At 47.2% G+C, this 27,852-nt stretch overlaps 1 protein-coding gene across 2 annotated transcripts; it reads right to left on the bottom strand.

Annotated features, from left to right (window-relative positions):
• Positions 1 to 26,378, bottom strand: EDEM1 (ER degradation enhancing alpha-mannosidase like protein 1). Of its 2 annotated transcripts, XM_045990329.1 has the most exons (12): positions 25,712 to 26,376; positions 19,334 to 19,406; positions 16,319 to 16,422; positions 14,674 to 14,845; positions 13,497 to 13,680; positions 11,103 to 11,277; positions 9,156 to 9,276; positions 8,523 to 8,693; positions 6,713 to 6,786; positions 5,766 to 5,862; positions 3,529 to 3,732; positions 1 to 810 (listed from the first exon to the last, which is right to left on the bottom strand). In XM_045990329.1, exons 1-12 carry the CDS (start codon positions 26,230 to 26,232, stop codon positions 721 to 723), a joined length of 1,986 nt encoding a protein of 661 aa, XP_045846285.1. In that variant the 5' UTR covers positions 26,233 to 26,376; the 3' UTR covers positions 1 to 720. The 2 variants fall into 2 exon arrangements, with proteins under 2 accessions (XP_045846285.1, XP_045846286.1); XM_045990330.1 differs by lacking the exons at positions 1 to 810; positions 6,713 to 6,786 and having other exon boundaries at positions 3,595 to 3,732; positions 25,712 to 26,378.
• Between the last annotated feature and the right edge of the window lie 1,474 nt (positions 26,379 to 27,852).

The raw sequence follows: 27,852 nt of genomic DNA, 5'->3' as shown, positions 1-27,852 counted from the left end.
TTTTTCTCTCCCTAAAAGGCACCTGGTTCTGGCACTGTGGGAGTTCCTCAGGTAAGTTCAAATTAAATGTAATATACCATCCAAAAGATCTAGCTGTGTGACAACTTAAAAGATTGCCTTTTGAAAGTCAGATAAAAGTTATTCATAAGCAATTAACTTGTAACACTGTGACAATTACGTGGGGTGCAAAAACAGTATGATTTCCCCCACTGTGATCCAAAATCATGGGTGGAAGGAGAACCAATCATCTGATGAGAGAGAAAGATAACAAAATGCAATAAATAGGGATGAACCTCAGGCCCTTTGCACGGAAATTTCGTTCACAGTCCTCTAACAGAGAGGTAGCAATTCTGCAGTCACAGCAAGTGCTGGAGACAGGAACACACTTGTTGGATTCCAAAGTGGGAAGCCATGAAAGTCCATCCAAAGATGCCCCATCCACACTGTGCTCATAAAATCAGCATGTCCTAGGAGGCCAACTTCTACGCACCTTCTTACTTCAAATTTCACCCTTAAGAAAAATAGGACATTTTATTGAACAGACGAGAAACACTAATGTATGCAAGAATCTGCTAGACGTGTGTGAGGAGTTGGACAGAAATCCCTACACCATCACAGACGGCCCGACTTCCACCCTCTTCCGATTCAGAATGGATCTCTGCACAGCGTGGTTTCGGCTGTTTCCATCCAGTTTCAGATGAGGCCACAGAGGAGAGTAGATCATATCAAGCCAACCATTTGGTCGATCTGCCGCATGTAGATGCTCTTTAAGGGCAGCAAGTATCTCCTCTCATCAGGAACACGATTGCACTAGAAAGAAAAAAAGCCAAGGGGGAAAATGTACTCTGAGTTAAAAATCCAAGTGTTACTTGCTAAGAGAATAAACTGGTTTCTCCACCTGGGCACTGCAGGAGGCTCAGCAGCAGCCCTGGCCTCTCCCGCTAGGTGCCCCCTCACCCCCACTCCCCTAGTCGTGACAAACCACCCCCAGCTGAGGACCATTGACGTCATTCAATACCTTCACTTCAGGTGAAGAAATGGAGACCCAGGGAGACTAAAAGATATTCACCCAAGGGGAGAGTGACCAGGACGAAAAACTCATCCCTTGGGTCCTTATCTTAGTCTACCCAGAATTTCAGAAACACCTGAGCTCTTTGAAAATACAGCTGGCTGGGGCACCTGGGTGGTTCAGTCAGTTAAGCATCTGCCTTCGGCCCAGGTAGTGATTCCCAGAGTCTGGGATCAAGCCCCACATCGGGCTCCCTGCTCAACAGGGAGCCTGCTTCTCCCTCTGCCTCTGCCCTTCCCCCACTTGTGCCTCTCTCTCTCTCTCTCTCTCTCACTCAAATAAATAAAGAAAAATCTTAAAAAAAAAAAAAAAAGAATGAAAATATAGCTGGACTTTGAACAATGGAGGGGTTGGTGCAGTTGAAAACCCACATACAACTTGTGACTCCCTCAGAACTACTGACTGGAAGTCGTACCAAGAACATCAACAGTCGGTTAACTTGAATTTTGTATGCTGCATGTATTAGACAATATATTCTTACATAGAGTCAGCTAGAGAGAATAGTGTTATTAAGAAAATCATAAGGAAGAGAAAATGCATTTACAGGACTCCAATGTATTATCAAAAAACACCTACATGCAGATCAGATCTGCATTGCTCAAGCGTCAACCGTACTGTGGTTTTTCCTGAGTTTAGAGTTCTTCCCATCTACAGCTAAAACCTAAATGCTTTGACAGAGCTTTCTTGTTTTAAGGAAAAGCCCCTTTCCTCCACTCAAAGGAGATGCAAGTTTGAGAGCCAAAAGTGTTTATCTGCCAACAGTTTCCACATACACTCATGACACGCTCGCCCCCAAAGAAACACGTTCCCACTGCTCGCCCCCACTACTGAACTCACTAGGCCCTGTTCCTCCTCCTCCTGAGAGCAAGTCCGACAGGTCCTTCAGCTCATCCCAAACGCTGCCCAGCCATGCACTTGGAGGTCTGGTCCTGCTGCCTGAACAGCCCTTCCTGGAAGCTCCCCCCATCCCTCACAGATCTTCTGAAAAGCAACCTCTGCAACGAAGCCCTGGTGCTCTCCAGGGCAGATCAGCTCCGCCCTCCTCTGTGTTTAGGCAGCTCTTCAGGCAGCACCTTACTGCCAAACACCCAGGGAGGAGCCGGTCTCCCCACGAGACCCCTCGGATGGACCCACATCACCAGAGCCAGGCACAGGATCAGGTCTAAGAGGAGAGTCTCCTTGCAGTCCGGCTCCTGGCTCCAACATATGACCAGAGGCTCTCTGTGCCTCCCTTTCTCCACATGTAAAATGAGACCAAAGGCACCTACCCTCCCGGGGCCTATGTGAGACACAGACGCACATGACCAGTTAGAAAAGGGGCCTGGGCTATAGAAGGCGTTATACGCAACTGTTATTACTCTTTCTTTCCCCCTCTCTTCCTTCCCTTTCCTCCTCAGTTAGGCTGTGTTCACCTAGTCTACACTGCACGGCCTTATGGAAATTTGGGGGACCGAATTCTGCCCTGGTCTGTCAACGTAGTTCACAGACTTGACGGTAAAGACTGTCAATGGGACACTGAAGGCCAAGTACTGAAGCACAGCCCGGGACCAAGGGGTGTCCCCTAACCAAGGCAGTTTGGAAGGAGGTGGTAGGAATCTTGACAAAAGAGGCTTTTTCTGAGCAGAGAGGCGCCATCCCATGCATGTGGGATAACCCGGTTTGATATTTCAATTGACACAGGGTCTCCTTCCCCATCCTCACTTCCAAACCATCCTGTCTGACTCAAACCAATACTACTACCTAGGACTCCTACCAGAAACTCCAGGACTTGTTTCCAGATCTTTCCCAGATTATCGGGGATTATCAGGATGGCTGAGGCATGCTCAGGGAAACCCTGCTTTAAATGAAACGGAGTTCTTCGGCACTGCCAAGAGCATTTCATTAAAAATCGCAATGACTGACGACTGCTCTTGCTCCCTCTCCCGCTGGTGGGTGATTTGGCTGGATCTCTTCCATCTGTCCGTCCAGATCCACTCTCTGCCCTTCCCCATCCTTCTCTGGCCCCAGGGGTCAACTTAATAGATTATACCAAAAGGTCTCTGTGGCCCCTGACTTCTGGGAAGCATCGCCAATGAGAAGCGCCCGCAAAGGAGAGAGCAGAAGGATGGTTAAGTCTTTACCCTGCTGGCTCCCTTCTTGCAAGCCCACTGGAGCCAGTTTAGAACAAGGCTTCTGCCAGGAACCCCCACTCCTGCATGCCTCTGCCCACCCATGTTCCTGTGACCACGAGCTGCTGCAGTGAGGATGGACAGTGGCGCTGCTCCCGTGGGTCCCCACACCCTGACGATATCCACGTCAATGGTCTTTTGTGAAACTCTTCTCCAGTGATGCAGTCTAAGTGTGCCACTGATTTTCTGGCAGGGACTCTGGATGAAAAGTTTGTATTATTTTTCTCCTCTTCCACATGCCAACCCCCCCCACCCCCCCTCACCCCCCACCCCCCGGAAAAAGCAACTTACATTGGAGCTGGAGTTGATGACTTTTAACTCGGGTGACTTAGGCCTGTGCACAGACTTCCCTTCTTGGTCCTGCCCTCCCTCTTCAGAAAAGAATTCCTTCCAGGGTGATTCCCGAAGATGTTTATCCACAGATACAATGTGTCCCTCAGTTGTAAACATGTATTTGGTTCCAGACTTGTGCACTGGATTCTCCTCATCAAACAGCTAGGAGGGGGAAAGAAAAAAAAAGAACATAAAAGGAAAGGAAATAAAATTAAAGAGAAAAAAAAAGAAAATAAAAAAGATACAACTGGTAAGTCTAGCAAATTTGGAACAAACTCGGTCGAGTATATCCCAGACTACTCAGGGAGTAGAATTTGCTGGGTCCTCAAGCTTTTGAGTGACAAATGGGTGAAAAGGTGATTCCCAACTCTGGCTGCAAACCAGAACCACCGGTTTTGTTTAAATCCAAATGCCTGAGTTTCCCCGATCCCATCTCACCCTGCTCAGACCTACAGATTCAGAAATCCCCGGGCTGAGACCCAAACTTGCACAGTCTACGAAAGCTCTCTGGAGGACCCCCATGTGCTCCCCTGAGAGTTCTGCCGCTAGAGTTCTAGAACTACCCCACTTCACACACGTAGGCCCCACACTAGGAAACGCTGGAAGGGAGGAAGCAGATACTTCATCCTTCTTCACATCCCAGGGCCTGGCACAGAGCATACCCCTGTGCCACCATCCCACTGATTCCTGTCAGGACACAGGCCAGGCTCCAAGGACAGAGGGCAGTGCTTTCTTTCAACAGGAGGAATGTGGCAGGAGCATCCAGAAAGAACACCTAACTAAATATAGGACAGGTCAGTGGGGGGAGAAGGCAGGTGTCTAGTAAATGTTAAATGAGTGAACATTTAGAACAGAAATCTCAGTGATGGAAGAAACCTCAGTCACCTGAAGTACTGTACAGATAGGAAAACTGAGACTCGGCACAACTTGTCTGTGTTTCCACAGCTAACGGGGGAAGAATGTGGTGGGCCTACGTTTTTTGGCCCCAGACCCTATGTTCTTTCCTCTAGAACTGCCTAGAAGGTCTTCTTCATTTGCTCTAGAATTCGCGCTGCAAACATCCCAGGCACCAAGGGCTGCTGAACGGGATGCATGCAGGACTCCTAACAGCCTGCAGCGACCAGCCTGCATGCACACCCCTCCCCACCGCCAAAGCACTGCGAGGGAGGCCTAGACCCCCACAGGGATGTGACGGCAGGCCAGCCACCTTCCCGTGGGCATGCCTCCCCTGCAGTTTCCTGTGAAAAGTCACACCGCTTTACACTGGTGATTCCAAACCCTGGCTTTACAGAAGCACAAGCCACTTGCCAGAATTAGATTCTTGAGCCCATTTCTGAAGATCTGGTTCAAGAGGGCTGTAATTTTAACAAGGTGATTCTGATGCAGCTGGCCCCTGGACCTGGGAACTGGGGACCTCAAAAACAGCCTGTCACTACTGCTCTACTCCCTTTGAGTCTCAGCCTCCACACTGCTTTCCCAGCAGGAAGCCCTGCCCCTCTGCACCTTGAGGAAGCATCCTGTTGTACACAGCCGTGCCGAGTACAGCCGCAGAGAGGGTGGGAGAGCAGCTGCGTGCACAGGCCACAGAGACCGTGTGTGCACGCTGCAGAGCAGGGAGCGGAAAGAGCACTGCAGGAGTTGAGACTGGGACTGGAAACTCAACTATGCCCTAGAGTCACCCCGAAAACCCAGGCAAGTCACCTGAAATCTCCATGTAGACAGCAGCTCCCAGAAGGGGAAGAACAAATGCTGACAAATGATCCCTTCAAGGTTTCCTCCAGCGCCCATGACTCCTGTCTCTCTCCACACACCTGAGAGCCCAATGGGCGGGGGTCTGAGCCCAACTCCCAAGCATCAGAAGATGCAGGAGTTGAAAACACTGCTCTCTTCCTCAGAGACACCTTCCCCGACCACCACAACTCATGTGCACGGCTCCTCTAGGAACCATGACCAGGACTTCATACCAGTTGTAATCCGAAGTTCCTTTGTTTACCTGTCAATGCCTCCCCAACAACGTTAGAAACCACGGCAGACAACAGCACTACACTCTTGTTTTGAGAGCACTGTGTCCCTGGGCCAGCACATGTCCAGCACAGAGTCGTGCCCGGTGAATATATGCTAGATGGAAGACCGAATGAATGCACGCTCCGAGGCACCAATAAACGTTTCTTGGGTTAACCTTCGAACACACATACCAGATACAAGTATTTACAGGTCTCACTGAGAAAGAAGCTCTCCATCCGGTCCTCTTTGGATTTGTCTATGACGTGATGCAACGTTGCATAACCACACCTATAAAACAAGTTTCCAGTTAGTCCTGTCTCTGCTCCTCCCTATCTGCTTACTAATTTAAAATGTGGAAATAGTCTATCAATAGAATAATCACCAAATTATCAAATGCTATATGAAAAACAAATTAGGTTAGGTTTAAGAGCTATCCTTTTTCAGCCTAGACTATTTGCAAATTTATGAAAAAGTGGTTTGGCTGCTTCATCAACAGGTTAGTTATGGGGGAAAGAAGGGGGCGCTGGTGGAGGATATTTGCCAAGTACTTAATATGACACAAAGAAAATGACTGGCAACAAATTCAGAACTAACTGAAATTTTCTGTCCTAATATCTGTAGAACTGACTTAAATTGGCTAACCTAAAATACTATTTTATAAGAAAAAAGATATACTGCTAGGCGAAAAAAAGTCACAAAATTGAAATATATATGTATAAACACATATTATATATAAAAATATATGAAGATGATCATAAGTGTATAAACTTAAATGTTGACTATTGATTGTGGTTCTCTACACATGGAGATTACAATGATAATACTCTACCTCCATACTTCTTCTGTACTCCCTAAACTTTCTAGTACATGTATTATTTGTACAACTAGGAAAAATAAGTTACTTAAAAAGGACATACACAGTCTGCTGGAACCTTAGAGAAAAAAAAAGTGGGGGAAAAAAAAAAAAGCAATTCCCACTATAACGGACCAGTCCTGCTACACAAAAAGTAACCAATTTCCCTACAGAATTAACATTAATGATCTGTTCTATAAAGTGCAGAACAGTGTCTTTCCCCGGAACAACTGAAAATAAATCAAAAGTGGCCAACAGAAAAAGGAAGGAACTTAGAAAACTAACTTGACTTTTGTGTACTTTTCCAGACTCTGCAGAATATCCATTCCTACATGGAGGTAGAAGGGATTCTTGGTTGCCTAGAGAGAACATGAGAGAATGTGATCCAGCAAGGGCCTGGAAAACATGCCATCAACAAACATCACGGTGACTGCAGGACTCTCCCAAGGTGAGTCACTGGCCAAAGGCAGGCACAACGCCCAGCTCACGTTACCTTGAAGGGTCACAAATGGTAAAGAACAACGGTGTTCCACTGGTTCCTGTCAAAGTACCTGTACCACCCGTTTAACCGTGACCAGGGCTGAGACAATCCGCTCCGGGGTAGAACAACACCGCGCTCTGGCTCTCCTGATTCCCGCCATGATCCAAAATGAAATAATGCCTCATTGATGGTACCACGTGAGAACAATTCTCGTTTCTCTCTTGCCTCAGAACTCTCTAGAAACTCAAGATGCAGACCCAAGGATGCAGGACTTGGCCCCCATTCCACTGACAGCCTTTTGAGGAAAAGCAAAGAGGAACAGGAAGATTTTCAAACAGGAGGGCCCCACACTTTGCTCTCCGACTGTCCTACGAACTCGGTCCTTAGGGCTGCTTACTCAGCTGTCACACGCTCTTGCATGGCTTCACTAGGACACCAGTTCTCTGAGAAGACGAGACCGGAACCCCACCGACAGTTTAAAAGCTGGGGGTCATCCTGAATTCCCGCCTAGCGCCCGCCTGCAGCAGCAAATGCCAGCTCCTGCGTCTGAGGGTAGCGGGCTGTGTGGACAGAGAGCACAGGGCGTGGCATCCAAAGGCGGAGATGGGAAGCCCAAGGGTTCTCCCACTTCTAAGAGAATAGTCAGTGGGAGGAAGAAGCTGAAAATAGGAAAGAAGAAGTGACAGAAATGAAGAGGTACAAATGCAAAGGCAACAGACTTAAGAGGAGGGCTCAGGCAGCACCAGCCATGGCGACCCCGGAGCGCGGAGCCGGGCTATCCACCCAGCTCGAAGAAGCAAACTCGGAGGTTATCTGTGCCCTCTTCCGAGAGGTTATCTAAAACTCAGGAGGTCTCTCTTTACACATGAGGCCGAGGACCCATTTCATGGGATTTCTCCCTTTTTCATCTAGAAGCAAATGGCACGATTCAGTGTTAATTTTTTCTTTACTAAATCAAAACCATAATACTAAGCCTACTATGAGGACGCCTAACAATAAGCATCTTCTTGTGCGGGCCTGCCCCCTGCAGGCGTCTGTCTCAGGTCCACCGAGGCGCACTGAAGGCCGGCTTTGCACAAAGCTGCTGTATCTGTGAATGGGTGTAGGCTCTCCATGTGAATGGATGGCACACCCAGAGGTATAAATATCTGCCTTCGACTGCGGGGGAGGCTTCACAGCTAAAGCAGCAATCCCTCTGGCATTATATTCCATGCAAAACTGAACACTATACGTTTTTTTTATAAGGCGTTAAATAAAAACAGACATTCAGATGAATCCCAGATGATTTCCTTTACCCAGAAAAGGAATTCCTTTGGTCTGAATAATGATTACACAGATCAGGGTTCCACAGGGCATGAGGAGAGAGCCGTATCTCAAAAAGAGTTCTTTGGCCAAATAAATCTAGAAAACATGGAGTACTAAGTCTTCTTTCATGTTTAAGGATGTGAGAGAAAGGCCTATGGTCCAGGCAGAATGGAATCACACTCAGTACCAACCAGCCGGCCCCCATATCGGAGTCACTAGGAAACCCCACAGTTCTATACCCATCAGCCAGTGTCTGCTAAACACCAACCGCTATAGCTGCTGCTGGCATTTGAACACAGAATCCAGTACCTGGTAGAGAAGATACGTAGACTCCACTAACTCGGGTCTCAGCGGGTAGAAGAGCACGTCGGGGGCCTGGAGCTGCCAGTTGTACCTCTCAGGGAGGGCCCCGTAGCGTTTCCAGATGGCGTAGTAAAAGGCATGGAGGCAGATGGCATCTTCCACATCTCCTATCAGAACCTAAGGAGAAGACGCTTTTCTCAAGTGGCAACATGTGACACAAAGGCCCTGGGCTCTCCCTCTGTCCCCCGGTTCTTATCCGACCTGGCTGGAGACAAAACCAACCCGAAAGTAGCAACCCAGAAAAAAGGATGCCCTCCCTAACGGACCATCCATGCCAAACTAGTGCAAACTGCATAGGACAAGAGGTTAACTGTACTTGGGAGCAAAGAATAAGCAATAAGAGACAGATGATCCAAAAATCACGTACGGTTACTTTCAGCCTTGGTTTTGCACTTACTTAGTCTGGCTCTGTTCAAGATCGGGAGGACTGCTCTCACAAACAATAATCAAGACAAACTGCGCGGCTATCCTCCCAAATCCGGACGAGCCAGGGAATGCTCTCGTGTCATAACAGAGAAGAGAACCACAGAAACCCTTGGCAATGACTGCATTCTCTCGGCAAACACGGGTGCTGAGTACCTGCAGTCCGGGGAAGAAGGCCTGCAGAGAGTCGATCCAAGTGTTCATCAGCTGCCCGCTGAACATGTTCACGTTGACATACAGTGGCGGGTCTCCTTCTCCTTCATTACAGGCTTCCCGACTAATGGGCCAAGCAGAGCGGGCAGAGGTGAGGAGGAAGATCACGGACAGCCCTCCAGCCCTACTCCTCCTGCAGCCCCGGCTGCTTTAACCTCAGTGGCATCAACATGAACATTTTCTCCTGACTCATTCTTTTTAACCTTTGAAGAAAAACTGCTCTCCCTGTGGACACCAGACTCTCGCATAAGGTAAAAGAGAACAGAAGTTCTGAACTTAGCCGTTGTAACTGATCAGGGATTTCACTGTGTTTTGCCGAAAGCACTTGGACACTCCGGCTTACGAATACTGCCACATAATGGGTATCTAGCAGAGTCTTTGCTGGATTTGGCCTGAGTGGAAAATCCTGCTTACTTCTACATATTTAAAAAAAGAAAAAAAAAAAGAGTCTCTTCTCTAATAAGGTTCTACACCAGGGGCCTGAAGGAATCCATCAAGATGCTTGGGGATTATAGGTTGGAACTTTAAAAAGCAAAAACGGGGGTGCCTGGATGGCTCAGTCAGTTAAGGGTCTGCCTTTGGCTCAGGTCATGATCCCAGGGTCCAGGGATCCAGCCCCGCACTGCGCTCCTTGCTCAGCTTCTCCCTCTCACTCTGCCGCTCCCCGTGCTGAGCTCTCTCACTCTCTCTGTCAAATAAATAAATAAATCTTAAAAATAAATAAATAAATAAATAAAAAGCAAAAATGACTGAACCCTGGCCAAACAGCCTCTTACTGAAACACAGCACTCACAAAAGGGGTTCCTACAACAGCTAACCTAGAAATGGGTCCAAGAAAATCCCAACAAGCAGAAACTCGGTAGCTACCTGCATTAGATATTCAATATACAAAAGCATACAAAGAAAGACCTAAGGAAGTGAGGGGACATCGGGGTTAGAAGCCACTGTAGCTTTCAATGGCACTTCTCTCCTGCCCTCCTGATTATACAACTGGGTAGTAGCAAATTATGCTCTTTTAAACAGTGGGGTTGGGGGGGATGTGGTAATTGTCCTTCTCTCGTTAGGTATAAAGACCAATCCAAACAATTCTTTGGCAAGTAAAAGAACCAAAATAAACTCAGTAATGGTTCTGTATTACAGCTCTACCTGCCATTAAAGCCACAGTGAAACACAGGCACATGTCACTCCTCATGGCAGCCGGTCTCCCCCATGGCCGCCAGAGATCCTGGACTCGGGGTAGTCACAGAGGGCATGACCGTACAGCCCACTCCCACAGCGTACCACAACCCGTGTGTGGGACCTGCAGGCCTGGGCAGAAGTGTTGGTTTGTCAATCCACGCTTAGGTCACGAAAGCACACTTTTGGCCTCTCTTTCTATCCCTCTTGTATCAGTCACTCTGGGGGAAGCCGGCTGCCATGACCTGCCTACAAAGACATCCACATGGCAAGTACTCGGTCGGTAGAGTGTGCAACTCTTGAGCTCAGGGTTGCAAGTTCAAGCCACAGGCTGGGCACAGAGGTTACTTAAAAAAAAAAAAATTACCACCACAGGAGTGAGCCGAGAAGTGGGTCCTCTGGCCCCAGCCGAGCCTGGACATGGCTGTAGACCCTGCCAATAGCCTGGTGACACCCTTGTGAGACCCTAGGTCCGTTCAGCGGCTCCTGGTTTCCTGACCCTCAGAAACTGTGGGAGATAGGGTTTGTTGTCTTACGCCATTAAGTGCTGGGGTAATTTGCTATGCCACAGCAGAAGGCTAATACAGCTCTTCACTCCCAATTATCTGCCCTAGAACTAGGAAGTGGGAAGATGAGAGCAGACACCACAAGACGCTGTGGATTCAGGCTGAGAACACACGCTACTTGTTTTACGGGGCAAGAGAGGAGACACACCCTCTTCTTAAGTAGCTCTGAATACTCCTGTACGCAGCATTAAACATCTCGAGGTCTTCCTTTTCTCCAAAGAGAATGTAAGATTTCAAGAGGTATTCATAGAAGGAGTCCAGGCCAGCGCCCAAGCCGCTCTGCTTTCCAACCCAGCGGCCCGTCTGAATGTTCACCACGTTGCCTGCAAAAACAAACAAAGCCCGTGGGGCCCCAGGTGTCTGGGGACAGCTCCTCCTCCAGGGTGCCCTCAAGTCTGGTTCCACCATTCGACCCACACCCTGGGCCTTGGCAGAAAAGAAGGAATGAACATCTGGCCCTCACATTTTTATCAGTCCCATCAGCAGCAGACAGCCAGGAAATCTTTCTCAATACACGGTGTTTAAAGACTGGGAACAAAACTGGGGAAAACACTTGAGGCAAGAGAAAAGTAAATTTGTCATTTTGCCTTTCCAGTTTAACAGTGCATTTCAAATGCCAAAGGAGTGTTCAAACCTTTGACTTTGTAATGCCATTCCTGGCAACTTATCCTTAATGAAAAAAGTGTTTTTTAAGAAAAAGTATTGTGTCATTCATCAAGAATTATGAACTGTATGATTTATATTATCTGCAAGATGGGGGAGGGGGAGAGAAACAATCCAAGTATCCAACACTAGAAGAGTTAATTAAAGGACTCTATGTAGATTTTAAAGATGGTAGCTATGAAAACAAGGTAACAACTTGAAAAACCTGAACTGCCTAATGTAAAGCAGAATAAAAATGCTTATTTGTAAGTTGAAGGTATATAAACATTGCACATGCAGACCGAAAGGGCCAACGGGAAATTTAAAAGGTAACAATTTATGGCGATACTGGCAAACCATTTGGTGGTGGAGTGGCAATTTGGGCAACTTGTTTATTTCTACCATTGCTGCTCAACACAACAAATATGTACATACATTTAATAACTTCAGAAATAACCAAAAATCACATTATGGACGCCTGGCTGGCTCGGTCGGTAGAGTGTGCAACTCTTGAGCTCAGGGTTGCGAGTTCAAGCCACAGGCTGGGCACAGAGGTTACTTAAAAAAAAAAAAAATTACTTTTAAAAAGCAATGATACGGGGCGCCTGGGTGGCTCAGTGGATTAAGCCGCGGTCTTCGGCTCGGGTCATGATCTCAGGGTCCTGGGATCAAGTCCCGCATCGGGCTCTCTGCTCCGCAGGGAGCCTACTTCCTCCTCTCTCTCTGCCTGCCCCTCTGCCTACTTGTGATCTCTCTCTCTCTCTGTCAAATAAATAAAATAATAAAATCTTTAAAAAAAAAAGCAATGATACTCTAGGACAACTAATCAAGGTACTTTTCAACAACAAAAAAGTTTTCTGGGGCACCTGGGTGGCTCAGTTGGTTAAGCATCTGCCTTTGGCTCAGGTCATGATCCTGGGGTCCTGGGATGGAGCCCCACATCGGGCTCCCTGCTCAACAGGGAGTCTGCTTCTCCCTCTCCCCTTGCCTCTCCCCCTTGCTCATGCTCTTGCTCTCTCTCTCAACTGAATAAAATTAAAAAAAAAATTTTTTTAATTTTTCTCGGTGTAAGACAATTTAAAATAGTATCTTGAGTGAGCAAAAACCTAGTACTTATTAAAGATGGATGATGAGTACACAGGGACTCATTATTCATTATACTTTCTCCCTACTTCTGCAGATTTGAAATGTTGCATAATAATTTTTAATAATATCCTGACCAAACATTCTCAAGAGGAAAAAAAAAATCCCACCTAGTATAGGTTTAATCTGGCCTTTCAACCTACTACCACATGCCTAGACTTTTTTTTTTTTTAGATTTTTTATTTATTTGACAGAGAGAAATCACAAGAGAGGCAGGCAGAGAGAGAGGAAGGGAAGCAGGCTCTCCGCTGAGCAGAGAGCCCGATGCGGGACTCGATCCCAGGACCCTGAGATCATGACCTGAGCCGAAGGCAGCGGCTTAACCCACTGAGCCACCCAGGCGCCCCACCTAGACTTTTTTAAAGGAAAAAGCCACTCTACCAGTAACTCCAAATGCCTATATTTAGAGCCTTATATTGAAACAATATAATCTGCCTCAGAGGCAATTCTTTTTATAGCATTTCCATTAACAATTATTTTCAAGTGGAACATGCCCAGGGATTCAAATCAGAAGGGATCCCTCAAACAGCAAAAACATTATTCTTTCCCATCAAACATTACAGCCTCACTCTAAGCAGAAAGTCCTACAAAGAAACTGGACATGGCGGACACGAAGGGCCATTCTCTCTGAGGTGTCCACTGCCAGGTTCAGTGGCACAGACAGAAGGAATGGAGAGCGGGGAAAGCCCCAGGGAAGAGGAAAGGAAAGGGCGCCAGATGTACCCAGTCCCAATGGCCTCAGAAGGTGCCACCACACCTAATAATCCCGTATCATTGCTCCGCAGGTTCCAAAGGGCTTTCACAGCACGTCTGGCCACCCACTCAAATGTAGAATCCCCCAGGAGTCGGCTCAGAATCCCAAATTCCACCAGAAGGGAACCAGCGCCCGCTGTACACGTCTCATTATTGCTGTCAGGAGGAACGCCTGTCTTTAGATTCACCTGGGGACAGGAAGAGACAAAGGATTTGGGGCAAGACTTGTGAGGAACCCTCAGGGCTAGAAGGCCAAGTCACAGCCACTAGACTCAGTTACTGAACCAAACTTACTGCAGCGTGACTCAGCTCACCGCCTTCCATGTCACACCTGAGACAGATATGGGAGGTTAAGCTTCAAAGACACAAGACAATCAGAACACCACAGCCTTCTTTTAATAAGAGCAAGTCTTAGGGGAATGGTTACAATACCATGCACTAACCCACTTCATTCCAGCACCAGGCTTTGACATCAGAAACAAAGGCCGGCTGTGGAATTCCCTTATCAATTTTAAGTGAGCTACTAGGAACTCAATTCTGCTCAGTGAACATAAACAAATCACAGACTGGTAGACAAGGGAGACAGGAAGAAGGTGACAGCCAGTTTCATCACTGAGGCTCTGTGGGCTGGCAACTCTCTGCTGGTTACCTAAAAGGCTGACTCAATTCCCAAGGGAGTTCTGAGCTCAGCAAATCCGGAGCCACAAAGATAATTGCATTCCAGATCTTGCATTTAAATCAGCAGCTCACTGGCTGGGTTGGGCAGGCTTTTATTTGAAAGATCCATGTAAGCACTCCCAAGAACATTCACCAGGATCCAACAGTACACATAGGAGGGTCTTCGGGGGAAGGTACTCGAGTCAGAAATAAGACAAATTCAGCATCCTATTTGGTAGCAGAGGATATCAATGGCACATGCGGAAGAACTTCAGAATACTGAGCACAGGAATGTAAGTTCCTTAAAGGGAGGAATCAAGTATGTTAGCCTTATGCTTGGCACTCAGTAGGTGCTTGATAAATGCTGAATGAATTAAAAAAACATACGCATCACATTTATGGACAAACTCTCTCAAGGACACAGCTTTCCTCTTTTACATCACTTCTCCCCTCCCCCCAAATAAATTAATCAAAAAAGAATTTTAGTTCAGGAAGATGCTGAGATGTCCAACTAGTCTACCTACCCGAGGATAGGGGATCCCTGTCTTGGTGTTCTCAAAGGCCGGCAGGAGGCGCACAGCCAGGTCATGGGCCATGTGCAGTAATTCGTTATCATAATCCTTAATTGTCATGTCACCAAAGGGCTGCTTGGAGTCAGTTATTATTCTGTGGGCAGAAAGGAGGCTTCCTAGGACCCTAAAAGACAGGATGACAAGAACACAAAAACAATACAATCATGCTGCTTGTCAACGCGTATACAATCCAGTTCACACTGAAAGCAGCAGCCTCAAATCCCTTGAACTCACAGCTCCTGGAATCAGAGGGACTGAACTCAATGGCTTCTTGAAGTTCCTTCCAGCCCTGATAAATGACCAATTCTTGAGTAACCACATTACTGAAGGGGGGGAAAGAGAACCCTTCACCTGAGGCCACCAAGAATAATCTCACTTAAAGTAATAACCAATGGCCAGCAGTCTCAATCATCTCATCGGATGGGGGGGTACTAACCATTCTCAGAATAAGCATTACCTTTCAGTATTAATAAATGACTCTCGGTTTCTCTCACACGGGGAAAACACTTCACCATATCGGAAACAGGAAAGGGAAAGACAACAAATACTAAGCAGCTTCCCTAGTTCAGGTTGCCAAACAGCTGAGAAATTCTCCACTCTCTGGTGAGGAGGCAAGGTGTGGAAGAGGAGAAAGCGAGGAGGAGGAAAAGACCTGCTCAGAGGCAGAAGGCCACCAGCTCTAGAGCCCCGTCCCTACAGAGCCAGGAATCATGAACCACTCCAATGACCACAAGCTGACTGTGATGTCTGTCAGTACAAAATGTTTTCATAACTTTAATTTCAAATAAATGATACATCTGGAGTGATGCACAATAACACAGTTTTCAAAAAGCGTGAATAGTGAAACAGTCACAATATATCAACCCAGAAAGGCAAGATACAAAACTGAGTATGGAACATATGCCCAGTACCTCGGTGGGGGCTGGTGGGGAGAGGGGCGGCAGGCAGAGAAGATGGCGGGGGTGGGGGGAGAGAAGAGAGAGTGACACACGAGGGGGAAATACACCCAAATGGTAAGCAGTGGTCCTCTGTGGGTGGTAGGTAAGATGGGAAACTTTCATTTCCTTCAGAAATGTGGAGGGGTTTTCCTAGGACACAGGAAGGAAATGAGACCAGACACCAAGTGACAGTGAAAATCTGCCTTAAAAGGACACCCGTCTCCCACCTCATTAAAGCTTGAGTCTTTTTTTTTCAGTCCCCAATGTAATTACTTTGAAATGTCCATTGTTCCACTGTTAATAAAGCCCAAAAGGGAGAGGAAAAATGGACACAGCACCCCTAAGGTCCCCCACGGACTCTCTACCTGGCTCTCTCAGCTGGGAAAATCTCACAGGAATTTTGCTGCTCACACACACAAAAGAAGCCTTCAATCCATTTCATGTACTATTTTTTTTTAAGATTTTTTTTTATTTGACAGACAGAGATCGCAAGTAGGCAGAGAGGCAGGCAGAGAGAGAGGAGGAAGCAGGCTCCCCGCTGAGCCGAGAGCCCGATGCAGGGCTCAATCTCAGGATCCCGGGATCATGACCCGAGCCGAAGGCAGAGGCTTTAACCCACTGAGCCACCCAGGTGCCCCGCATTTCATGTACTATTTTACCTGATTGTGGCCTCAAAGACTTGGACGGTGGAATCTTTGTCAAATGAAACTGTGTCGATCACTAACTTGACTGCTTTCTGGAACTCAGATGAATTTCCCATTATCTTCAAAAAGAGGAACACAAACCATTACAACAGCTTGAAATAACACTGAGGGACCACTTATCTAAATGTCTGTACACGGTTTTTCCACCCTTGGGAGGAGCAGAAACACAAAAGTTAGAAAAGCACAGTTATCTCTTAGAATATATTCTAGGACAGATGGCAAGCCCATTTCCTGCAACTCAAGACTCCTATCTCCAAATAGTCAAACTGTGAAATATTCCTCATGAATCATTAGTATCCCTCACCTTCCCACTAGACTCTCCCTCAAACTTCAGTCTGATCTGATTTAGGATCCAAGGCTCTGGAGTTCCTAAAACTCTTGAAGAGGGTAAAAATAAATCCAAAAACCGAAGAAACAAAAATATAACTTCCCCAATGCTCCTCAAATAAATCGACAGCTTGGGTGCTTGGCTCCCAGGAGACCAAAACATCTGGAAAACCACTTGTTGCTGGTTATCCAGATGTCTAAACACTTTGAGAAATAGTAGCATTATCTCTTGAAGCACAGCATAAAACCAGTGGCATTCAAAACAAATAAAACATACAAATAATCAGCTCGTGTCCTTTTTAAAGACTGATCTAAAATTACGATTCCTATTTTGGGTACATGAATATGATCTCATACTAAGCCGCTCTCTCCAATATGAAGTGCAAATTGGGAACAAAATTTTACAGATTAACTGAACCAGAATGCTTTCATTCTGTTCAAAAATTTAGGACAATCCGGGGACTTTAAGGACATCATAATGATACACACAAAGGAAAAGCAAATAATTTCAAACAGACACTATTTCTTTCAAGTGTGCCTTATTTCTTAGTATTTCTTTGTCTGGCCCATAATTTCATCCCTCTCTTCATTGTTATTTTGCCATAAATATGCAGAGCAACTACAGACGTTTCTTTCCTGGCCTTTAGTTCTTTCTTTTTAAAAGATTACGCAATAGTGCTACACGTTGCCGCCAATGGTCAAGGGACTGCTATCTTCTGAATGTTTCCACAGCACATCTCTTAGAGCCTGTTTAAAATGTTAGCAAGAGAACAAGAAAACCTCAACTGAGGTCACACCTGAAAAATAAGCCTGAAGTGCTAGCACGCTGAAGACCGGATATTCTACAATGAAAACCACAAAAATGGCTTTGTTTCCTTACAGATGCTCACCAGCAACAATATCTGTTAGCAGCTGCAGAGGCTGATATGATCTCAGATCAACTGGAGGATGGTCAAGGAAGCCAGCAACTTTCAATTACATATTCTAATTTCCCACTGTAGTCACACAGCTACAGACAGAACAAGCAGGCTGTGAAATCATTCGCTCAGGCTTAAGAAAACCTGGACTGAACAAAAGAGTTAAATCGGTTTCTTTATTGCAGGACTTCTCAGAGCCTTTAAAATGCTGGTGTACATTGTAGCTCTCCAATAATGGGAGAGGCACACAGAACTTCTCAAGGTTCATTTGGGAATAGAATTCTTCTTTTAGGGGATAAACCCTTGGAAATGGTGTTGGGAAGGCTGAATTCGTAGAAATTCATTTTCTGAACACATATTTGCACTCCTACTATACATCAGACACCACTAGGTGGAGAGTGCAGGGACTAATAGAGATGAGGTCTCTGTACTTAATGAGCATGGTGGAGGGATAAAAAGACATAATGAGGGCCAAAAAGAGAGGTCAGGGATGAGAGGTGCTCCTTCATAATGTATATGAGTTCCGGAAGACTGTTTAAGCAACACGTATAAGGCTGAGTCAGCCTCCAGGATCTTCAACAAGTTAACTCTAATGAGGCTGAGCAGACTTGTCCGGGCACATTGTGGTCGTCAATGACAAATGACTGAAGTGGGGCAGCAAGAACTACAGAAAGAGCAACCGGGCCACTAAAACACTGTGCAACCACAGACTGGCCAGATGAAAGCCCAGAGGCCCCGCAGACCTGGGCCAAGAGCGCACAGGGAGGTCGGTCGCTCAAGCTCTTTCCAAGGCCTCATGAGTCTTCCACCAGCAAACTCCGGGGCAGCTGTAAAACTGACTTAGCTAGCACTACCCACTTGCAACCCCTGACAGCTCTAAACTCTTCTCAGGGAAGTTAAAACAGACAAGAGTACGTTATTAAATACAGGATTCGGGCTCAACTACAGGAACAATTCTCTCATGGTAAAGGCGTGCTGGACAATGAAGCGGAGCAAAGAAGTTGTGCAGTCACCCTCACGAAGGAGGATTTAACAGGCTATGCTGAAATACTGTCCCTTGGAAGCACAGTGCAAGGGGCAGATGCTGCACAGGGCACGCACAGAATGATGGTAAGTACCATGCCACACTCGGTCCTTCATAGCTGACCTGAGGTCTCCAGCTCCCCAGCCTCGTGGTTTCACAAGGGAAACCATGGGACGCTCGGGGGAAAGGCAGCACCCGAGTTGGCAGCCCCAGTGTGGACAAAACACAGAGTGGCATGCAGAAAGGAGTGTCTCTAGAGAAGGCCTTGTGTGGGGGCTGGGACCAGGGCTCAGGACACACTCTTGGGGAGCACTAGTCAGATGCTATTCCAGGGGTCCATTGACCCGGAGCTTGTCTTTTACTTCTCAGATCTTACCTACAGTAGCTGTCAACCTGAATGGGATGCTCTACTGATTCCTTTATGGAATAAAATAGTGGAAAACTAGGAGAAAAATAGGCTCCCCCCCAAAAAATCATACTTTCTTCTCCACTTTTTTTAGGGGAATCACATCTCCACTCCTTTAACCTTGAATGCCTTTCTCACCCTCACCATTAAGGTCATTAAAATAAACAATGGCTATTAAAGTTACGAATACATTTTGAGTACCAGGTTTCCTGGAATTCCCATCCCTGTTGGGAACTAGAGATAATCTACTCCAAAATATCTTAATTAATGAGAAAAAAATAAGGCTAAAGACTTACTGCAAGTGTATCCAGTGCATCCACAAGAGTCAATGAGTAATTCCCTAGGACATCATTGATGTTCAGATTTGAACTGAAAAAGAAATACAATTAAAGATAGGTGCTTTATTTCAAATGAGAAAAGGGACAATAAAATTAAACACCCATCAGAAACTAAAACTGTTGGACTCTTATTGATTCAGGGACAATTATAGGTGAGTGAATATGGCAGTAGTCCTTCTATCTCCTGAGTGACCATTTCTAGAGCATCTGCAAGCAGGCTCAATTCACACAGCAACAGACACACACTGATGATGCTATTGTGGGAAGAACGTGCAACAGGAAGTCGGGAGATGGTGAACCAGAGTCATGTGCCCTCCCTGACATACCGTTTTATCACAAGTCACCTCCCTGGCCAGTTTCAAAGAGATCTTATTTCAAAATTATTAGGAATGAAAAAAGAAAAACCCTGTCATGTGACCTGCCCATGACCCTTTATTTTATTTTTTAAGATTTTACTTACTTATTTGTTTGAGAGAGCGTGCACGAGCAGGGGGTAGGGCGAGAGGGGAAGCAGGCTCCCCACTAGGCAGGACTTGATCTCAGGACCCTGAGATCATGACCCGAGCCAAAGGCAGACACTTACCCGACTGAGCCACCTAGATGCACCACCCCACCCCGACACTTTAATACAGAAACCAGCTCCTCCAGCAGGTTCCACACAAAAAGAACCAAATACCTTCTGTGATGGCCTGATTACCACTTCCCTGTGCTTTGGCTGGGGGAGTAGATTAACCTCTTGATCTCATTTTCTCATTCACATCTCAATCCAAGAATCCCCATCATCTCCACCAACTCTGAGGAGCTGAGCCAAGACAGGACTTCTCTGTGCTGGAGCTACACGCACATTGCTGCCCACACCTCCTGCCCCCACAGTCCACACCGATTCCCCTTTCTGAAGCAATCTTAAGCCACCAACTTCAGGCCTGCAGTGAGGGTAAAGCTCCCCAGTCACTCGGACAGCTCCTCATAATGCTAAAAAACAATGAGAGGGCGAGAAATAGGTCAGGGAAGGGTGGGGATGGAGAAATCATGCAGCTTGACAAATCCCCGGGACTTCAATTATTCCACTGTCTCATTCCCACAAGGCTGGGGAGGAAACGGCAAAAGCCTGAAAAGACGGAAGTTAAGGAGAGAAATAGGACACCTGTTTACTTTTATTGAAGACCAAAACGAAAAGCCCTAGCTCTATCTTCAACAGCAGATTTGCTGAAATTATGGCACCTCCCAGCACAGTCCCAGCTAGTCCTTGAGTCACTCGAATGGGGTCTGGTCTCCCTCCGCCTGTTCTGGATGGCCTGCTCCGCTCTCTGAAAGTGCACCCTCCCATGTGCCTGGGCCCAGTGAACCGAAGGCCACACGTCACAGCTGATCTTACATGAGTCTTCCTGTTGCTTTGTTGTGTGCTGTGTTACCCCACTGAATCTAGGACAAAGAACTCAGAGCTAAGGTAGATACATTGTTTGAAACAAGCTATACAGAAGGGGCTATATGGGAACCAGGATTATCTCGCCCCTCACAAGCCATCAGGCCAGCACACTGCACGGCTGAAAACTGCACCGGCTTCTTCTATGTGTAGATTCTTCCTAAATGAAGTTATATAATTACAAAAGGTCCTCTGAAGAGGAGAGCTGGGGGTTAAAATAAGCACTTCAAGGGCAGTGCCAGTCGGAAAGGATACAGGAAATGCCAAAAGTTGGAGAAGGTCAGAGTAGACAGGGAGCTCCTCCTGCTCGATTCTGCCAACTCTAGAATATTCTGTTGGGTTTAAATATTTAACTGCTTTGCTCTGCGGCTCAGAAACAAGGAGTGGGTTCCCACGACCCACCTCATTAGAAAATGGCTCTCTTGCCACTTAGCATCCAAGCTGGACCCTGTGTAAAAGACCCCAACTGCCCTCTCCTGAGCTGTACCCTCGTCTGGGCCAAGGTCACCCTCTCCATCTGCACAGGCCCATGGAAGGTAGTACGACTTTTTTTTTTTTTAAGATTAGTTATTTATTTATTTGGCAGAGATCACAAGTAGGCAGAGAGGCAGGCAGAGAAAGAGAGGAGGAAGCAGGCTCCCTGCTCAGAAGAGAACCCAATGCGGGGCTCCATCCCAGGACCGTGGGATCATGACCTGAGCTGAAGGCAGAGGCTTCAACCCACTGAGCCACCCAGGTGCCCCGGTAGTATGACTTTTGACCACTGTACTCCTTCACATCATTTATAGTACTTTTCCTGTAGGCTATAACTAAAAACGACCCAATTTTACAATACCTCTCAATACAGTGCCCAAGCAGTCACTCACAATGAACAGTTACAAGCAATGCTATGGTTAAAAAAAAAAAAAAAAATTTTGGAATAAGTGGGTGGGGTCCTTCTCTCCACTCAAGACAAATCCCCTGAAAAATCTAAGATGTGCATTAAAGCACTTTTAATTATTTTATACCAAGTAATTGCTATACAGTCTTTCAAAATGTACCAAAATAGAAAGAAAAAAAAGAGGGGTGTGAAGGGAAAAGTAGATTCCATAAAACCCTCTTGGCCTAACAGCACCATTATGCTGTGATTCCATTTATGCCAGTCCACAATGCGGGCGTATGACTGTGGCCTGGTTCTCTGTAGATACTCCTGATTGATGCCCAGCCTGACTTATCTGCAAGTGCCTCAAGCTAAGAACTCAATCTTTCAGTTTAAGGCTAGGGCCACAAGTACACATCTTTCCACATCACCAGCTGGCAGAACTACGATGACCCAGAATTAAACTCTCCACTTAATTTTACCATGTGTGACTGCTCATGACATTCGCCCCAGTGTGAATTTGTAAGGTTCGTATCACTCCAAAACAGAGCTGGAAGAAACTACAACCTTTGATGGGCAATTTTTGCTTATGTAACTAAGAAAATCAAACATATGGTTAAAAAAAAACAGTCTCCCATGTATACTTAACCTGTACCAGCTGTTCAGAAATCTACCTGGTGTATTCCCTACCAGAGGGAATACAAGAAACGGTCTCTGTGTCGAGGGACTGATAATCTGGAGAGACACAACAAAGGGAAAGGAAGGTGAATACATAAGAGCACTCAGTTCTCAAGTGATGTTGAAATGTGGAACAGCAGCCCAAAGAATCAAAGAAAGGAACTGAAAGGAGAACCAAGTAAAGTGAGAAAAATCGTCTTCAAAAGTTCAATGGCATCATAGAAAACAACTTAGGTCTGACTCTGAAGTGGGACAGGAGTTTAGAAAGAAGGAAGAATGCAGAGGAAGCCATCTTATGCTGGGGTGCCTAGGAACGGGTCGGTTTGGGGGCCAGTATCAGTTGAAGTTGTTCACAGATTTGCTTTTTTACTTGAACAGCAATAAGGCTGGGGAGGAAGCAAAGAAGGATCATGTGTCCAGGGCCTGAAGTACTGTTAACATTCACAAGATTACAAAAAATAGAATATCCAAATTTATTTGAGGAAACTTTTGAATTTGGACCCTCCAACCCAAACTGGGGATATGAGAGTAACTGACTTTGCACAGTAATCTACAGCTGGGCCAAAAGATTTGCTATTTTAAGGTGTTCAGGTTTCGTTTACATCACGGTAACTCCTCACCCTAACTACAGTCAAAGAAGACAGGCAAGACAAGCCTCCAGCACATGTGACTAAAAAGAAAAGAGACACAGGTGGAACACCCATGGTTTGTTTCTGTACTTCCTACATAATATTCTAATGGTTATGTCACTCTGTATTTTAAATATATCATTAGAATAAACTTGACAACTATCATTAGAATACATTTGATTTTTTTAAATCTGAAAAATGTGGGGGCACTTGGGTGGCTCAGTCGGTTACGCGTCTGCCTTCAGCTCAGGTCACGATCTCGGGGTCATGAGATGGAGCCCACGTCAGGCACCCTGCTCAGCTCCTTCTCCTTCTGTGCTCTCTCACTCACTCTTGCTCTCCCTTAAGTAAATAAAATCCCCCCCCCAAAATAAAGATATTAAAAAACTAAATAAATAAAATCTGAGAAGTTTTGACTGCAGGTGATCTATCTTGGGGATGTAAACATAGCCTATTGTTTCAGAGCCAGAATGACAAAGCTCTGGTTCTAAACTTTTCCTTGAAAATACTGGTCTGAAAGGAGTTAAGCTAAAGGGGAGTAAAAAAATTAACCTTTCCACTCTTTTGGAAGCAGTCAGTGTGAGGGTCTACTCAGGGTCACCATAACCCCAGAGTTCTTTCACCTCCTCAAAGACATCAAAGGTTTATCAACTGAAAGGTTTATTAACCTCTGGGGCACAACCCCTCCCAAATGCCACCCCTCAGTAGTTCAAACTCCCATCTTTCCAACAGCCATTCAGCTGTCTCAAAGCAAGCTGACCTCAGTTTACCCGCGCTGCCACTGTACAATCAAACCAAGACACTCCTCAGCACACTTCATCCTCAAACAAAAGCCTATGCCACCCGGAACTACCACAGGGACCAGCAAGTTAATCAACTGCCACGTCACCTTGCTGGAGAGGGGCTCCAGCTCTCCAAAGGGTTTCTACCGTTCATGAAGAAAAGCATCAAAATGTCATCAACTCACTCTCCTGACCATGATATTCCCAATTGAAAGCGTTATCACAAGTCCTCATTAAACTGTTTTCTTTAGGTCCACACCATAAAAGGGAATCTGAGGAAAAAGTCTGGGAGAGAGAATAAGGGCACTTACTCAAAGTATCCTCTCCCGCCTTGTAATACCATGAGCATTAGGGGGAAAATACAAGTAAGATCCAAAATATGTACACACACTTTGGTTTCAACTATGTAAAATATGTGTAGGCATATGGGTGGGAGCTGGCAGGAAATAATTAAAAATAACTGTCTGGCGGGGTTTTAGGCTTTTTTATTTTTTCAAATTTTAATCTTTTTTTTTTTCCTCCAATAACAAGGAACAAAAAATGAGATCCAAAGAAAATACATAGGTATAAAGTCTGGTACAGTTAAGGACTAACAACTCATTAATTTCCTAATATCTGGAAAGGCCCCAGTAATTTTTATCAAAAATTAATAAAAATTTTTCTCAAAAAAAAAAAAACCAAAAACTTGAGAAAGTATTTATATGCATAAAGCCCGATAAAGTGACACAAGAAAAATAACTCATCAGTTTCCTACAATCTTTAAAAGGCCCAGTCCTTTGAAATAGCTTGGACTGTGCCCCTCGCTTCACTAAAACTGATTCTCCTCAAATTGTCATCTAAGATATGACTTTGTAGATAACCAAACCATTTTTTAAAATCTTCAAGCCCCTCTAGAATATGGGCTTCCTTTTCAGAATTTCAGGACTGGACTCTACCTTTTATCAGGTGAAGGAAGATACATCCCCCTAAAAGTCCAAAGGCACCCACAAAACGTGGGGTCAAGGCAAGGGGCAGCCCAACTCCTCCACTCCCACTGCCCAGAGGAAGGTAGTCACCAGCTGGTCTAACAGGATCCATGGCAAAGCACACCCATTCCCTCCAGCTGGAAGGTCCTCAGCTGGGTATGCTGTCCTCTTGGACTCTGATGTCAACAGGGGTGACCCTGGAAGCTTGACCTCCAAAGGCTGGTGGGAGGGGAGGACTGGCTGACCTTACTGGACAGTCCAACCACCAGTGGAGGAATTTATGGAACAGATAAAGGTGACAAGCAATGCAGTGGCCAAAGAATCAAACCCTGAGTATCAAGACCCCCCAAATCTGAGCTAGATAGCCTCTGTCTGTCTCTCTCTCCCCCCGCCCCCCTTTCCTGTAAGTTCCCTCAGCCTAAGAAGCAGCCCCTGTAAATGAAGGAGAAAGGTTGTAGCCCTGCTCTGCCTCCCGATCACTGGCTGGCTTTGGAGAAGTCCTTTCCTGGAACCAACTCCTGAATTTTATATGGGGATGGGTGGAAGGGAGATGAAGGCTTGTTTTGAAAGCTGCGTTTACAAGGGATTTCATTTTGATCATATACATGTTCATCTGGAGAAGAGGTTGCTGGAGATGAGAATCTAAAGCCTCCGAAGCTAACCCTTGGTACTGCTACCGTCCCTTCCGGTCTCTGAGCCTCAGTTTCCCCATCTGTAAAAGAGACTGCGTTGGACAGCTGTCCTGTAACTCAGAAATCCCGAGAGAATCAAGAAAGAGGACAGCCACCGGCCCATCCACACCCCCCGCCCAAGTCCAGCGGGATCCCCCGGGAGGAGTGTCGGGTCAAAGCACTGAGCGGGAGGGTGTGGCTCCAGGCCCCCAAATGCCTTGGCATCCCTTGGGGGACCCGGAGGTCAGAAGGCTGCACCCTGGCCGGGAAGACGGAAGGAAGCGCGCGGGGCGCGCGGCCCGGGCGTCGGGCCAGCGCCTACTACTCACGGGTCCCCGCGGTCAGGCCCTCGGCCGCGGCAGTGGATGGGGTTGAGCTCGTCCTGGGGAAAGGCGTGCGCCATGTAGTTGTCGTAGCCGAAGACGAACATGCCCCGCGCCAGGTCGCGCATCTGGGCGCGCAGCTGCGGCGGGAAGGCGCCGCTGTAGCGCTTCTCGTACTCGTCCCGGCCGCGGCCCCGGCCGCCCAGCACGTAGCCCCAGTGGGCCGGCCCGCACACTCCCGGCTCCCGCCGCCGCGGAGCCCGCCGCCGTCCCGCCGCCGCCGCCCCAGGGACGGGCGGCTGCAGCCACGACGGCCCCGACGGCCCCCCGGGTGGCCCGCGCCGGCCGGCGGGCCCCAAGGCAGGAGACTCGGGGCCGTCGGGGGCCCTCAGGCGCTGGAAGCCGAAGCTGAGCGGAAAACGCTGGTAGAAGCCCATGCTGGGCCCCAGCCCAAAGACGAGCCACAGCACTCCATGGAGGCCAAGCCGGAGGAGCACCAGCCCCAGGACGAGCGCTCGCCATTGCATGGTCGCGCGGGCGCCGCGGGCATTATTTTAAAGCGCGGGGGAAACTCCCCCGCGGACCACCGCACCCCGCACCCGCCCCGTAGCCTCGCTCACTTCCCCTTTAAGGAACTCCCCCGTGACGCACCAGGAACCGGCCCATTGTCCCCCACCCCCAGTCCCTCGGGCCGCCCGGCCAGGCCCCGCGTTCGCCCGCCCAGTCGCCCGGGATTGGCCCGGCCCGGCCCAACCTCGTGGGGGCGCGGCCGGGGACTCCCTCCCGCGCCATAGGCCGCCCGGACTTCCGCAGCGCCGCGAGGCCCCGCCCCATCCCCCGCCCCGCCCTCGGGGCCCCGCCCCATCATCTCGCCCCGCCCCCTGGGCGGTCGGAGTCCAGATGGGCTGGCGTGGCGAGTAAGGGCCGCTCGGGCTACTGGCGAGGAAACTTCCAGCCAATGGGAGCGCGGCACGGGAGCACCAGAGGGACGCGGGACGGAGACGTGGCCCCCAACCAGCGGTCTTCTGGTAGAGTGTGTCTCCGTCCTAGCCGGGACCGGAGAAAGCAACTCCAGCTCTAGGTTAGGGATGGTGCCAGTTAAAAGACGTAAGGAAAAGGAGGGAAAGGGGCATTTTCTCGTAAAAGGAGCTACTTTTGCATTGCAAGGGCAGGGTTTTTAACAGGACCGTCGTTTACGGTGAGGGGTGGGATACTACCTGCTAGCTCCGGACCGCACAAAAAGGTATCCTGAATTTTACTTTTTATCAGAACACCCTAATTTGTAAGAACCGCTCACTGTGATTGTAAAACACGTATTCCCAGATCTTGTAGTAGACCTAGCAAATACTAGTGGAGGGTCCTGGAAATGTTTGTATACCAAGTGCTCTTGGACAATTCTTAGCATCTGGCAATTTCAGGAAATGCTGAATTAGGCTATATTGCCTTTGTCTCGGAAATAGGAGCTTTAGAAAAAGAGGGAAGAGTTATGGCCGCCGCTACCACCGACTTATTTTTGCCAGATCCATTTAACCAAGTCTCCTCCCCTCTCTGCCACTCCCACCATCTCTCCTGTGCACCACAGTAGCGACCTAACCTTTCGGTTGTAGGATACATTCCTGGTCAAATCACTTTACCCATTCTGTATCTACTTCCTATAATTAAGAAGGTTACAAATATCAGCTCTAAGGACTATGGCTCTCATGTAAGGATTCAACAGTGTAGGGGTTTGGTTTTGTTTGCTACATTTGTAGATACCTGTTAAGATGTTCCCTCAAAGTTAGACCATATGCCTGCTACACCAAGGTTTCTGAAAAGCATAGGAAGCAAAGACTGATGGATGGCCCAAATCAGGGAATGGCTCGGTGACCAAAGCAGTAATTAAGAGGATGATAAAGTTATGGGGTACAATCATCACATTCTCAGGGGACTTTTTAACACAGAGGTGTAAGTAATGGAGACTCAGAAGGAGCCCAAAGAAACATTTCATTACAATACAGAGTAACTGGTACCTAGTAAGGCCGGCTTCTTGTGGGGTTTTTTTCGGGGTAAGCCTTATCCCTCCCCCCAAATTCTGAGAGATACGCCTGCTAAAGCATCAGAGAGTATAAAGACAGATTGAACCAAGGTCTTTTGCCTATGGAGATTCT

This window comes from Meles meles, chromosome 20 (genome assembly GCF_922984935.1).
Source record: "Meles meles chromosome 20, mMelMel3.1 paternal haplotype, whole genome shotgun sequence".
NCBI lineage: Eukaryota > Metazoa > Chordata > Mammalia > Carnivora > Mustelidae > Meles > Meles meles.
This window is presented reverse-complemented; position numbering and strand designations above follow the sequence as displayed.

Coding starts and splice junctions, on each gene's coding strand:
- EDEM1 (XM_045990329.1), bottom strand. CDS start 26,232: ATGCAATGGCGAGCGCTCGTCCTGGGGCTGGTGCTCCTCCGGCTTGGC. Junction 13,681..14,673: donor CAGGGATCCCCTATCCTCGG/GTAGGTAGACTA, acceptor TCCTGTCCCCAG/GTGAATCTAAAGACAGGCGT. Junction 6,787..8,522: donor CTACGTATCTTCTCTACCAG/GTACTGGATTCT, acceptor TGTTCTCTCTAG/GCAACCAAGAATCCCTTCTA.